This window comes from Vigna angularis, chromosome 5, assembly GCF_016808095.1.
Source record: "Vigna angularis cultivar LongXiaoDou No.4 chromosome 5, ASM1680809v1, whole genome shotgun sequence".
NCBI classification, from domain to species: domain Eukaryota; kingdom Viridiplantae; phylum Streptophyta; class Magnoliopsida; order Fabales; family Fabaceae; genus Vigna; species Vigna angularis.
The window spans coordinates 9,689,301-9,703,522 of NC_068974.1; the positions used below are offsets into that span (position 1 = coordinate 9,689,301).

The 14,222-nt window shown below is 33.0% G+C and overlaps 1 protein-coding gene across 1 annotated transcript; it reads left to right on the forward strand.

Moving 5' to 3' along the window:
* Positions 1 to 546: 546 nt before the first annotated feature.
* On the forward strand, positions 547 to 5,681 carry LOC108339839 (calcium and calcium/calmodulin-dependent serine/threonine-protein kinase). Its single transcript, XM_017577056.2, has 8 exons — positions 547 to 1,176; positions 1,311 to 1,616; positions 2,014 to 2,068; positions 2,370 to 2,480; positions 2,935 to 3,167; positions 3,723 to 3,930; positions 4,636 to 4,695; positions 5,318 to 5,681. Exons 1-8 carry the CDS (start codon positions 749 to 751, stop codon positions 5,495 to 5,497), a joined length of 1,581 nt encoding a protein of 526 aa, XP_017432545.1. The 5' UTR covers positions 547 to 748; the 3' UTR covers positions 5,498 to 5,681.
* The last annotated feature ends 8,541 nt before the right edge of the window (positions 5,682 to 14,222 follow it).

The window sequence follows — 14,222 nt, forward strand, 5'->3', positions numbered from 1 at the left end:
TCATGAAAAAAAATCTATCAGAGATTATAAACAAAAGTAGTAAATTTTTCAAGAATTAAAACTATATGTTAACTTTAAAATTTAAGAAAGAAAATAGTTAATATCGTGATATGGATAAGTTTAACGAGAGTGATTAGATAAAATCCAAGTGAGTCATCCTAGTTTCAGCAATGGATTAGATAAAATCCAGTTTGGGTTTTTTTTTATAACTTTTCTGTATTGTTCCTTTGTATTGTGTCTTGGAAATACAAGGGATGATACTCATTTTTATGATTTAAAATATATTAAAATTTTAATATATCAACATTAATGTATTTTTAATGCTGAAAAAAAAAACTCATTAAAAAATCTGATTTAGATAAAATCCAAGTGAGTCATCCTAGTTATTTTCTTTTGTTTTACTCTTGACCTTGACACAGTTTTAATCTCAATGTGGCTAAATGGTGAAGATGGAAACATTAAACACAGAACATAGTGCTAGCAGTTGACTCTGTCTTTGTCCCTTCCCAAATACCTTCCACCAGCCACATTGTTTTTTCTCTTGTACCTATCCCAATTTGCATCATATTTTATGCCATAAACTAATGCACAAACTCTTACAGGTTATGATGTCACTCTCAACCGTTTCAACACGCGTTTTGAAGGCTCCTCCTATCATTGAGTTAACAATTTTTTCTTATTGTCCCTGCAAATTTTCTGAGTCTTCAAGATTCCTTAGTTTCAAACACTTTGTGTGCACCACAACAGCATGGGGTATGAAACCAGAACACTCTCAGATGAGTATGAAGTCTCAGATGTTCTAGGAAGAGGTGGATTTTCTGTTGTTAGAAAAGGCACAAGAAAATCAAGCAGTGACACCAAAAGCCTTGTGGCCATCAAAACTTTGAGAAGATCAGGCACTGCCTCAAACTCCAACCACCCTTCTGGGTTTCCAAGACCAAAGGGTGCAGAGAAGAGCTCAGCTGCTATGATGGGGCTCCCGTGGAGACAAGTCTCAGTCTCAGATGCCTTGCTCACCAATGAGATTCTTGTGATGAGGAGAATAGTGGAAAACGTTTCACCTCACCCTAATGTGATTGACCTCTATGATGTGTATGAGGACTCAAATGGAGTGCACCTTGTGTTGGAGCTGTGTTCTGGTGGAGAACTGTTTGATAGGATTGTAGCACAAGATAGGTACTACCTCTCAAACATTCAAGCCCTTTAAAATGTTCTGAAAATCTCACTCGGTTATTACATGTAACACGCAAGTGCGTGTAATATAGAAACATAGAACATTGTTGAATGCAATATGTTTGAATCAATGACAGGTACTCAGAGACTGAAGCTGCAGGTGTGGTTCGCCAGATAGCTTCAGGATTAGAGGCTATTCATAGAGCTAACATTGTGCACAGGGACTTGAAGCCTGAGAATTGTCTTTTCTTGGATGTGAGGAGGGATTCTCCTCTTAAGATCATGGATTTTGGTTTGAGTTCTGTTGAAGAATTCACTGACCCAGTTGTTGGTTTGTTTGGATCCATTGATTATGTTTCACCAGAGGCTCTTTCTCAAGGGAAGATAACTACCAAGAGTGACATGTGGTCTCTTGGGGTGATTCTATACATCTTACTCTCTGGGTATGTTGACTTTTTTTTTCAAAATCACATGTTCATGTTGTGTCTGTCTCCATCTACCCATGTGCAATTGCAGCACATATCATGCCAAATAGGGAAAGTCTTCAATCAGTTATAGACATTGAAATAAAATATGGTATCGCCTTATAATTGGATGAGATTTCCATTGAAATTAACATCACCACTCAGTTTTGGCATTTTGCACATTGTTAGCATGTTTTGTCTCACATGCCAATATAATTTTTCATCTTTCGTGATAAGTAAGAAGACAAGTTATAGCTCTTACATATTTTCTAGCAAATTTGACATGATTTTTCCAGTACATGCATTATGTATTTGATCAATTGTTCTATGCTTCACTGTAATCTTTCCTTCTATGCTTCAATTACATATTTTGCAGGTATCCACCTTTCATTGCTCAGTCTAATCGCCAGAAACAACAAATGATAATGAATGTAAGTAACAAAGGCAGAGCAAAACTTAGCAATGCATCAGGATGTGACTTTTACTTAAATACATAATCCATTTTGGCTCCACTTCATGTTTCTGTCATAGTACATACTACTTTCACATAAAAGTGGTAAATACATCGAATACATCATTTGTAATTCACTTGCCTTTGCATTGTGTCTTATCCAATGACCAGGATAAAGGTATAGTGTCTTGTTAAATTACTGCAAGACTACAATTATCTTTTGTTCATCAAGTGACAGTTCTATAATGATCTTGCTTACCAAATCAAATACTCTGAAACAGGGGAACTTCAGTTTCTATGAGAAGACATGGAAGGGCATTACTCAATCAGCAAAGCAACTAATTTCAGATCTTCTGACAGTTGATCCTAGTAGGAGACCTAGTGCTCAAGATGTATTGTACACTCTTACCAACGTCATTAATCTCTTCAATTGAGGCATATCTACTATGAAAAAAGTCATGTGTAGTATAAAATTATCACAAAAATCTCATTTTCTGTCAAGTCTTTATTTTTTCTCTTAAATAGCCTAAAGTTATGCATCGTCAAGAATTCTTGAGGAAAAAATAGGAGTGTTAGTTAATGTTAAAGATCTCATATCCATTATAAATAAGATAAATTATTGGTTCTATTTTTTATCTGACAAACTCACATCTTAGTTTTTTTGTAGTTTCTAATAAAATTCCAATCGACAAAATGTACGTTAGAAAAAGTGTTGTACAGAATGTGCTACTAACACTAATAACTACTAATGAGTGTTAGTATTTGTTCAACATTTTGCATCTTTGAATTGAAATTGTTATAGAGAACAATAACCCTCTCACACTTACATTGTATGTGTTGGAACAGCTTCTGAGTCATCCATGGGTGGTAGGTGACAAGGCCAAGGATGATGCAATGGACCCTGAGATTGTCTCAAGATTGCAGAGCTTCAACGCAAGACGCAAACTGCGAGCAGCTGCAATTGCTAGTGTTTGGAGCTCCACAATCTTCCTCAGAACCAAAAAGCTGAAATCTTTGGTAGGAACACATGATCTCACAGAAGAGGAAATTGAAAACCTCAGGATAAATTTTAAGAAAATGTAAGTACTCACAAGTTAAAAGATCAAATTTCAGAACTCACCATACTAGTAGCAATGTATATTATGCATTAGATTCCATTTCCTAGAAGTAATTTCAGTTTCACTTTGAAAGCCAACCCAACAAAACAGTTACTCCTATTTTTCATCAATGATCATAGGCACTATAATTAATTTTGATAAATATGTTATTAACCACTGACGTACAAGAATAAACGGAAATCCTACCTAAACAATAAATATCACTAGAATAAACTTTAATCATAATTCTAATATGATGTTAAGAAAAAGATTTTAAACTTAACTCAACTCTACAAAATTGACTCAGAATAAAGTTTGTATTTATTTATATATTCTAAATTAGTCTTATTTTTCTTTAATTATTCTAAATTTGTCTTATCTTTCTTTAATTGACGTAAGACTTTCAACCATCTTAAATAAAAAAGAGTCATAAATAGATTGTTTTAAAATGTTTTTGATTAAAGGTGATATATTTTTTATGTGGGTTGTTTTTGAGAGTTTTGGAGTGAAAAAGAAAATGTTGTTGGGTATTAACAGATGTGTGAGTGGAGACAATGCCACTCTAAGTGAGTTTGAAGAGGTGCTGAAAGCAATGAATAGGCCATCACTGGTCCCTCTAGCACCACGAATATTTGACTTGTTTGACAACAACCGTGATGGAACAGTTGACATGAGAGAGATTCTATGTGGCTTTTCCAGCTTCAAAAACTCCAAAGGAGATGATGCTCTTCTTTTGTGCTTCCAGGTTTGCCTTTTCACTAATCTCATATATTTCTATATAAATTTGGAATGTACATTTTATTTCTTCTCATTTTATCTTTCAAGTAATTAATTTTTTAAATTAAAATAATTATTTTACAATTTTACTCTTTAAATGATATTTTTTTTAATTTAACCTTTTTTTTCATTTTATTGTTTTCTTAAACTTAATTGTTTTTAAAATTAAAATAACTTTTTATACTAAACAAATTACCCATAAATTAAATAAAAATTGTTTACAATAAAATTATATTATTTTTACAATTATCTATACCATGGATTCACCATTTTTATATACACATTTTTCTTTTCAATTTCATACTTTAAAAACCGTTTTTCTCATACTAAAAAAATTACCTTACCAATTTTGCTTTTCAAATGATATTTTTTAGATTTAACAATTTTTTTATTTGATTATCTTTTTAAATTTAACTATTTTTAAAATTAAAATAATGATCTATAATAATAATATTACCTATAAAATAATAAAATTATCTACAATAGAATTATAAAAATTATTTCTATTTATTTTTATAACTATTATTTTTTATTATCATAAAAAAGAAAAATAAATACTTACATTACATTTTATAAAAATCACTGATCCTTAATATGACTTTTATTTTACTTATTATAAAAGAAAATAAAATAATTTACTGCTAATTTGCCTCACTAATTTCTTTAATCACAGATGTATGACACAGATCGATCAGGCTGCATCACCAAGGAAGAAGTCGCATCCATGCTCAGAGTAATGTTCTTTTCCTTTTTAGTATAAAATGCATTTTGGTTCTCTTAATTGTGGAATAAGTTGAAGTCTCTATGATTCAAAAACAGAGATATTAATTTTAAATTTAAAATCATTATTTTAGTTCTAAAACTCCATTTCAAGGTTGATACAAAGATCTAAAACTTCTTTAAGATATATCAGACAAGTATATTTTTTGTGCTAAACATGAGTGTCAGAAACAGATTCTGAACTTCTTTTTCTTGGAAAATCAATTTTAGAAATGAAAAAAAAAACTAAACTTAAGTTTGTATATTAACTAAAAACACAACAAAAAAATTTATTGAAAAAATATAAATATGGTTAAAAGTTTATTTATGATATATAAATAGACGTAAATCTTACCTTAAGTCGGTTGATTTTGTGTGATTTGATTAAGTTAGTTTTAAAGTTTATTTCTTAACATAGCATCAAGTTAAAGTCTATCTTAACGGTTATTAGATTAAATTGATATTAAACATCTTAACGGTTATTAGATTAGATTGATATTAAACTATCCATTTAATTAGTGTGTAATCTTACATGTAAGTTACTTTGGCGTGATATCTATTTTTTTATTATTTTAACATGATTGAGCATAAAACAGGCTTTACCAGAAGAGTGTTTGCCAGCTGATATCACTGAACCTGGGAAATTGGATGAGATATTTGACAGAATGGATGCCAACAGTGATGGAAAAGTTACCTTTGATGAATTCAAAGCTGCCATGCAGAGAGATAGCTCTCTTCAAGACCTTGTTCTCTCTTCTCTAAGACCACAATCATAGTTCTTCAAATTTCCATTAATCTATATGCTACTCTTATCAACCATGCACTGCTATTTTTGTCCTTTTTTTCCCCTTGATACAGTAGGACAAAAACACTACTCCAGGACTATATACAGTGATGTTGTATCATATAATTTTTGCTTAGACAGTTAATTAACTATGAACAATTATGCTTCTTATGTTACATCACTCTCAAAGTTAAGATCCCAAATTCAATAAGGTAATCAAGAACACTATCATAAAATTATTCTTCGAAACAGTTGAATTGTGCATGAAAATGGCAAAAGTGGAATAAATTTCCCGGGTCGGGTCAACAATCCGTCTAAATTTATTGAATTAGTTTGAAATTTTTAACTTACCAGATTATTTTGACTTGTTTTATTTAATTCTTCAAATCAACAGGTTAAAATGCAGATGAAGATGGACGATCTGTTCGACTCTTTCAAAATTTAAGGTTAAAATAAAAAATAATTCAAAACATTAATTTTTTATATTATATTATTTCAAGAATACTATGTAATATTATTATTATTTAAATTATTAAAGTTAATTTATAAATTAAATTCTAATTATAAATTATATAAAATAATTTAACATGTAAATATAATAATTATTTTAATTTATTTAATTAGAGATATTATGAAATTTTAGAAATTATAATAATTAAAAAATATTTATAAATATGGTTAAATATTTTAAGTAAAAGATACAACAATTTGTTAACTATAATTTAAAAGATTTATTTCATTTTAAAAAAAAGTTTAATAGGTTCGGAGGTCCCTATTTATGCATATTTGTATCAGTTGGGTCCTCGTATTATAAAAGTTTTCAATTGGATCCCTGTTTTAGTAAAATTTGAGTCAATAAAGCCCTTGCCGTTAAATGCTATGGATGGCGTTAATTTTATTCTAATGTAACATGCTGAGGTGTCCTTTAATTACGAGGTGGCACGGCATCAGAAGAGTCTTGTTGACCAGCTTTGACTGATTCATAACGTGACCAGTGAAGACCTGCTACATGTCAACCCCTTTCCCATCCAAAATTAGGGTTTCAGATAGGGGAAAGGAGGAAACCCAGAAACCCTAGCCGTCAGCCACCTTGAAGCCACCACCGTCAACCTTCAAATCGCCGCTATCCATCATCGCAGAAACGTGAATCGTATCAGCCACCAGAATCGCGATTCCTTCGTCCTCCGCCACCAAGCGTGATTCGATCTCCTTCCTCGCAAGCTTTTCCGCAACCTCCCCCAAACCAGAGATACAAGCCTCTCCGAATCTCGCCTTTTTTTTCGCATCTCGCAGCTGCTTCGCCAAACCTTAGTGCCACAAAACCGCCGTGAAGACGCTGCCATGATCGCAACCACTAACCTTCCCACCCTCGCACCTGTCAGAGAAAACACGCAGAAACCCAATCACAGAGAAAATCAAAATCGCGCAGCTGTTCGAAAGCCATGGCGCGAATCATCTTCTCCTTCGTTCATCTCCACTTGTAACCACAATCAGACCTGCAAACAAACCCAGAAACAGAAGAGAGCCATCTCCATTCGGAAATTCTGGTGCGAGAAGCGGAGAAAGCATTTTCCCATTCTAACGGCGCGTAGGCAGAGGCACAAGGAGAAGCCCTTTCCCATGGTGGCGGTGAAGACTGGTGCCACGATTATGATTGCGGCGGCTTTTGCGAAGATGCAAAGACGACAATGGTGGCCGGTGAGGCTCGAGTTGGCGGCGCTGGTACGGTGGTGGTTGACGGCACGGTGGTTGAAGGGAATTATTGAAGAAGAACGATGATACCTCGTCATTTATTTTAAATATTTTTTAAACTTAAAATCAAATAAATCCACATCATTATGCCACCTCGTAATTAAATCACACCTCAACATGCCACATTGCAAGAAAATTAACGCCATCCATAGTATTTAACGGCAAAACCTTTATTGATTCAAAATTTATCAAAACAGGAACCCAATTGAAAACGTTCATAATACGAGGACCCAATTGATACAAATCTGCATAAATAGGGACTTCCGAACCTATTAAACCTAAAAATAAATTATGAAATAAGATTTAATGAATAACATTTTAGTTAAAAAAGTAATAAAAATATTTAACAAAAAATAATAGAATACTTTAATGACATGTATAATTAAAATAATATTGTAAGGATAATATATAATATATTATGTTATTATAAATATGTATTAATAAGTTTTTGATAATTTATTTGGATGAGATATGAGGTGAGATTTGTTACTAAAATCTTAATCAAGTTATCATATTATTTTGTGTCTTAAATATCGTAAAAGATAATACTAGTTTTTTAGGTTAAATGTTATTCATATCTATAGCAAATTGGGTCAGAGTTGTAACATTCAAATAATTTAGTATTCAAATCTATAAGTTTTAAGTCGTTTAGAGAGTCAATGGGGAATTCTCTTAAGTCGTTTTAAGTATTTATATATTTATGTATTTATATATTTATATATTTATATATTTATGTATTTATATATTTATGTATTTATATATTTATATATTTATATATTTATGTATTTATATATTATATATTTATATATTTACGTATTTACATACTTATATACTTTTATATTTATATATTTGTATTTATAAAATCTTAGAAAATGGTATTTTAGGAGTGGTGATAGTTTAAAAATAGTGAGGCTTGGTTAGTTTAATATTAAATGAGTTATTTATAAATAGTTTTGTTATAAACGAGTTTTATTATTTTAAAACGTATCATTTCTGTAGAAATCACTTTTCTAGAGTTCTCTACCTTCTCTCTAAGAGTTCTGACTCTTGAGTCATCTCTTTGGCGATCAGGAGGTATCTAGACAATCATGACGATGAGGCCTATATTTCTAGCCAATCAATTTATGTTTAAAAGCATGTCAATTTTGACTTTTTTTTCCTCTTCCGTTCCTAATCTATTTTTAGAAGAATCTTGTATCGTTGCATGTGTAATCATGCTTCTCCTACTCATTCTTGGTTCATCTAGAAAGACTCTGTCCGTTTTCAATTTAGTGTTTTGTAGGTTCATCTAGATATTCCTTGTATTTCATGTAATCAGGAGAACGTTTTATGAGTTGGGGTTGTTTCTTGTGAGGTAAAGGAAGCTAGAATTCTTGCTTTAAGTTTGTGGTTATATCATAAATTTTGTATTAGTCTGAATTATGGATGATTTTGGAGAATTTGGTATGATTGGGTGTATATTATGTATGTTTAATTGATGATTTTGATAGTATGATATGTAATATAATTGGAATGGGGTGATTATGATGTTTCCAATATTATGATTGTGTGTTTGGGTTGTGGTTTGGATATGATTTTAAAGCATTTGGAGTAAGTAAGTGTCAATTACTTGGGTTTTAAGCTTAAAAAGTGAGGTTTAATGAGTGAGTTTGAGAAATAGGTATTGGAGTGAGAAAGCTATTGGTTTAAGACTTATCTATGGTCATTTGAGACTTACGAAAGGTATTATTTGCTTGAAATTCGATATAGAACATAGAGGTAGTTCATTGTTGAAGTTTTGGGATGTTTTTAGTGAAAAATTGGGAGTTCGGAGTAGTGGTATTTAGGAGTAAGAGGTGTGTACTATTTTGGATAGTTGAAATTGATTTGGAGAACTATTATGACTTGTCTAGACTCTTGCTTAAGAGAAAAATGAGGTAAAATGAATTAGTAGTTGAAATGTTGAGTTTTATATGGTTTTAGTTTCAATTTTAGGGGTTATAACTAGTGAGATTTCAAATTTGAAGTTCTAGGTTATAGGTGATGATTTGTAATCTGTTATTGAGTCAATTAGGACTTGTTCAAATGGTTAGGTTTAGAGCTGTCAAAACGGGCCACTCGACCCGACCCGGTCCACCACGGGTTGGTCACTTAGTAAGCTAACCCAACTCGACTCATTTATTAGCGAGCCAGAAAAATTCGAACCCGACTCGACCCACCACGGGTTGATGGATAAACGGGTTGGCTCACTTGCTCACTTAATTACAATTTTTTTAAAATAAAAAAAAATTACAAACTTTCTATAATTCAAATCTAAACAAATTTCGTTCCCAAATTTCATTCCCAACATAAGTGTTTAATTAATTTTGAAAATAAAGAACTTAAATAATTTTTTCAAGCAAAAACAAAATAATAAATATTTTTTATAAAATTAAAATTAAATTTTAATAAAATAAAATTAGGTAGGTGGGTTGGTGGGCCAACCCAGCCCACCATGGGTTCAACCCGCATGAGCCGAATTTAAATGAGGCGGGTTGAAATCTGACCCACATAAAAAAAATAAAATTTTTTCAAACCCAACCCGGCTCGAACCCGTGATGGGCCGGGTTGACCCGCGGGTTGTGACCCATTTTGACAGCTCTAGTTAGGTTGTAGAAATTTGGTGTAGAAGGTGACAATATGAGTTTAGGCGCTTTTGGAGTGTCAAAAATGGTTGGATGCACTAGTCTTGAGTGTAATGATCAAATGGATACTTACTTATACTTATAAATGTGTTTAACTATCAATTATAATGTTTAGAGAACCCCTGTGATCAATAGAACAAGTCTCAAGTGCATTAAAAGTTAATTTTGAAGTGTTTTGTGTGTTGTAATGGCACCCAAGCGCCCCTTTTCCAGTGTGGCTCGCGCCTCGGCGCCCTTTATGTGCCACTACACCAGTTTTGAGAGGTTTTAAGAGTTCTGGATGTTCATTTTGGATGTTCTTTAGGTTGTTTTGGGGGTTTTGGACCCTTCCGGAGTTGTTGGTGAGGGTTTCCAACCTGTTTTCCTTGCCTAAGTGTGGGTATCAAGTTGCTATGAAGAAAATTGTGTTATTGTGTGACTTATGATGACTTGTAAGGGTTTTTCTGGTTGTTTAATGTATAATCAGATGTTTCATGTGATAATATACAATGTTGGTGTGAAGTATATACATATATATATATATATATATATATATATATATATATATATATGATTATGAGAAAGATATTATGATGATGAATATATGGTTGATTATGGGAATAGTATTGATGGATGTAATTCCATGACCCTCGTGAAAGGTTACATGATGGTGCCCTATGTTGTTGTTGTATAAATGTATAGAGCTTTCTGTGAGGTGTTTATCCTGATGCTCTTAATAATCCCAACTTAAGTACAGGTGGTTGGTTATGTCGTAGAGGGTAGTAGGAGGTCTAGTCTAGGGTCTTTTCCATGGCCAAAGACATTTACGGACTAACCTTGTATTGTTGTTTGGGGTGAGCCAGTTGTATTACCATTACAAGTGTATAAACTATCCTAGTTCAACATTCATACTATATCTCAATGAGTCAAGTCTAAGGTTGTAATATAATTTGGGACGTATGCTTTATCATGTGTGTAATATAATGTATGATTGAATTTTTACTACAATTATGATGAGTTGTTTTACCACTACTTTACCCTTGCTTTTGTGCTATTTGTTATGCGTTGTTTTCTCTTTTATGATGATCACCTAAATGATATAAGTTTAAAGAGACAATTTCTCTATCTAGAAATGGGAGTAAAACATAGGTGTAGTTAGATGAATTTACAAAAATAAATCTCTTCTTCGTAAAAAATTTGTTTTACTTAGTTGTCCATTTAATATATATATATATATATATATATATATATATATATATATATATATATATATATATATATATATATATATATATATATATATATATATATATATATTTACATATTGTTTTATGCTAGAATAACAATGTTAACCACTTTTAAATATTTTTAATATTGATGACTTCGGCTAAGCCCACAAATTAATATTAAAATCCAATTATTAGAAGAATGATAAATAAGGCTTCACAGTAACATTGAAAGCAAGCCAACACTTCTTTGTTCAGTTTCAAAGGAAACCGAGAGCCCAACATGAAGGTCCACTACGAATCAGTCCAGCCATGAAGAAGGGATAGATCAAATGGAAGCTTGCCAAGCTCAACTGGGTAGCTCTCAACGGCAACTGTTAGGCGCGGAGCATGGGCAGGTCTGCTATTGATTCCAGCACGTGTTTCTGATGTAGCCCATGACTCTAGCACGTGTTTCTCACCTCTCCACGTGGCACATGATCCGAATATTTTGGCTGATGATCATCCTTGCATGAACCTTCGAGCAAGGAGGGTGAATCACCTATAAATTCAACCCTCCTACCTTTGTAAATGGGACTTTTGAATGAATTAGTGTTATGGTGTTGAAATTGCATCCAGCCTCTAATCCGAAAGTCACCTCAGCGGTTTCTTCCCCTTACCCCTCTAGCTTCCTTCCATAGATGAAGGCCGTCTGAGTTAGAGCCCCCTCCACAAGAACTTCACTACACCATACATCATTAGCTTCCGCAACTTCCGCAACTTCCGCTGCCAATCCCTATGCAATCACGTTCTCTGCTTAGCTCACTGGTTTTGAGCTCTCCTTTGCATTAGGCAGAGTCATCATGTGGTATTCAGAGCCACGGTTGAAGCTATGCAGTCCAGCTAAATGTCTAGTTCTTCAATTTTGCAATCTGTGAACTCTGTTTCCTTCACTGTTTCATTGCTTATATTCATCACTACACCATGGAATTCTGATTTCTTAGGTTCTGATTGTGTTTATTCTTGTGTGCCAGCCTTGATTTGCTTTGGTTCCCTCATTTTAATCGGTTCATTCCTCTGATTTTAGTCATTTTATTTTGAAATCTGTCAAGTATAAATAAGTCATGTTATATGGTTTAAATTGTTTCAAATTCAAATGTATTCTGCGTTTTGAACATGTTCTGTGTAGCTAACTAGTTGATCAATATTAAGCACACCAAATAAGGAATGATTTGTCTAATAATAGCTTGGGTGCATAATTCGAATAATCAGAATCAGTGGATGTATTTGCTTAATCTGATACGCGTCCAAAACCAGTTAGTGTTCAGTTGAATCAGTAGTGTTTCAATTCTGTTTAATGCAAATATTAGGTGCAGACCATTTGTGATATGATTTACTCAATTCAAAGTTCGGTTGCACCTTGAAAAGTTTGTCCAAATTGAATAAAATATCTGCAGTTGGTCGATCTGCACCATAATTGTGGAGTGTCATTTTGCTTATAAATTTGGTTTTAGCATCTAGATCATTGCTAACCATCTATTAAGACATTCTGCTGATTTGAGCAAGTCTTGAGTGTTGTCTTTGAGTCAAATACCTGGTTTGCAATCTGTTTCAATTTCTGAATCAAAATTTGGATGGTTGAGTTGACTATTTGAAGTAAAATGGGTGTGGAACATTGAATTTGTGATTAATTTGAGTTTTGTATCAGTTAGCTTATCAAAACAGTTTATAATCATATATTACGCTTGTTGATATAGATAAATTTCAGGTTCCAACAACATTTGCAATTTTCACCTATTAAACCATCTAGTTTTGAAAATTCTTTCTTACTGTAAGTTGTTGTTTCTCTGATGTATATCCATTTGAAAATTTAATTAATTGGATTGTAGCAATAGGCTAGACCTGGAAAAGCAAAAACAATAGTCAATTAAAATGCAAATTGCATAAGATCAAAAGTCAAATGGTTAGTACAATCCAGTGTGCAAATCTATTTTGAAACACATAATCCACAAGACTGCATCAGAAAACTGCATTCTCTGTTTGGCATTTTGTCGAACACTTTTAACAAATATTGATAGAGTTCAATTTTTGACATTAAGCAACTTGTTTCTGTTTATTACTTTCTTAATCATTTCTAGCACCATTCCTAGGTTCCTTTTGAGTGCCTCCTTGTTTGCTAGCCTCTTGCTTTGCTTGTTTTAATTTCTTGGCCATCTAGCACTGTAGCTGTTCAATAAAATGCCTATCAGTGTTGTCTGTTTCTGAACTTGGTAAGCTTGTTGTGGCACTATATATTACTAATTAACTTGGGATGATTGGTGTTCGTGTGAGTTGCTTTGGTGGAGCAACTTGACTTAGAGACCTATACATCCATGGTAGCATATTAGGAAGTGGAGTAGAGGAAGAAGTGTGTTGTCCGGTGTTGATTTTTTTCTTTTGTTGTTTCTGGGAGAAACTGTGTGCACCAAAATTGTGAACTGGTTTGAGCGCTGGAACAACAGACTACCAACACTGTTAGGTTTCTGGATATGAAACCTAACCACGACAGCCACTCACACACTCCCAACAAGCAAAACAACAGTAATTTCTGTTATTCACAATAGTATGGTTCAATGTACAATCAGTATGCGGGAGCCTAATCCCCTCCACAGGACAAAAGTTCCTGTCTATACAACTAACAGTCCAAAAGCCCCTATATTTATACAATTTCTATCTTCCCGCAAAAACTGCTTGCTAAAGCATTTAGGACATTAACTTTTCCTCCTCCTCCTCTCATAAACTCTCCACTCCCTAACAAACACCATCCTCTACAGTTGCGAGTTTTGACTAATTTGCTATCCTCCAGAGCTGCACAAGCCTTTCTCCTTGTTATGATTTCAATTTTATCATTACTTGTATTAAGGCCTCTAAGCAAGTGATTTGGAAGAATTTGCAAGTGTTCTTCCTTTCACTTGCACTCTTTGCTTGTAATTGGTAGTTGGAATTTGTAGATGAATGTGTCTTGGAACCAAAGCTCCAAGCCTCACTTCGGATACCTCATCCTAAAATCTATTTGTTTCAACTCTTTTAATTGTAAGCTCCAAGGTGAAAAGAATTAGAGTCCGTAATTAGGAGTCTA

Bases quoted from the DNA above. Each gene is read 5' to 3' on its own strand.
- LOC108339839 (XM_017577056.2), top strand. From the start codon at position 749: ATGGGGTATGAAACCAGAACACTCTCAGATGAGTATGAAGTCTCAGAT. The intron at 1,177-1,310 runs GTACTACCTCTC...AATCAATGACAG, and splicing joins AGGATTGTAGCACAAGATAG to GTACTCAGAGACTGAAGCTG. The intron at 2,481-2,934 runs GTATTGTACACT...GTGTTGGAACAG, and splicing joins GGAGACCTAGTGCTCAAGAT to CTTCTGAGTCATCCATGGGT.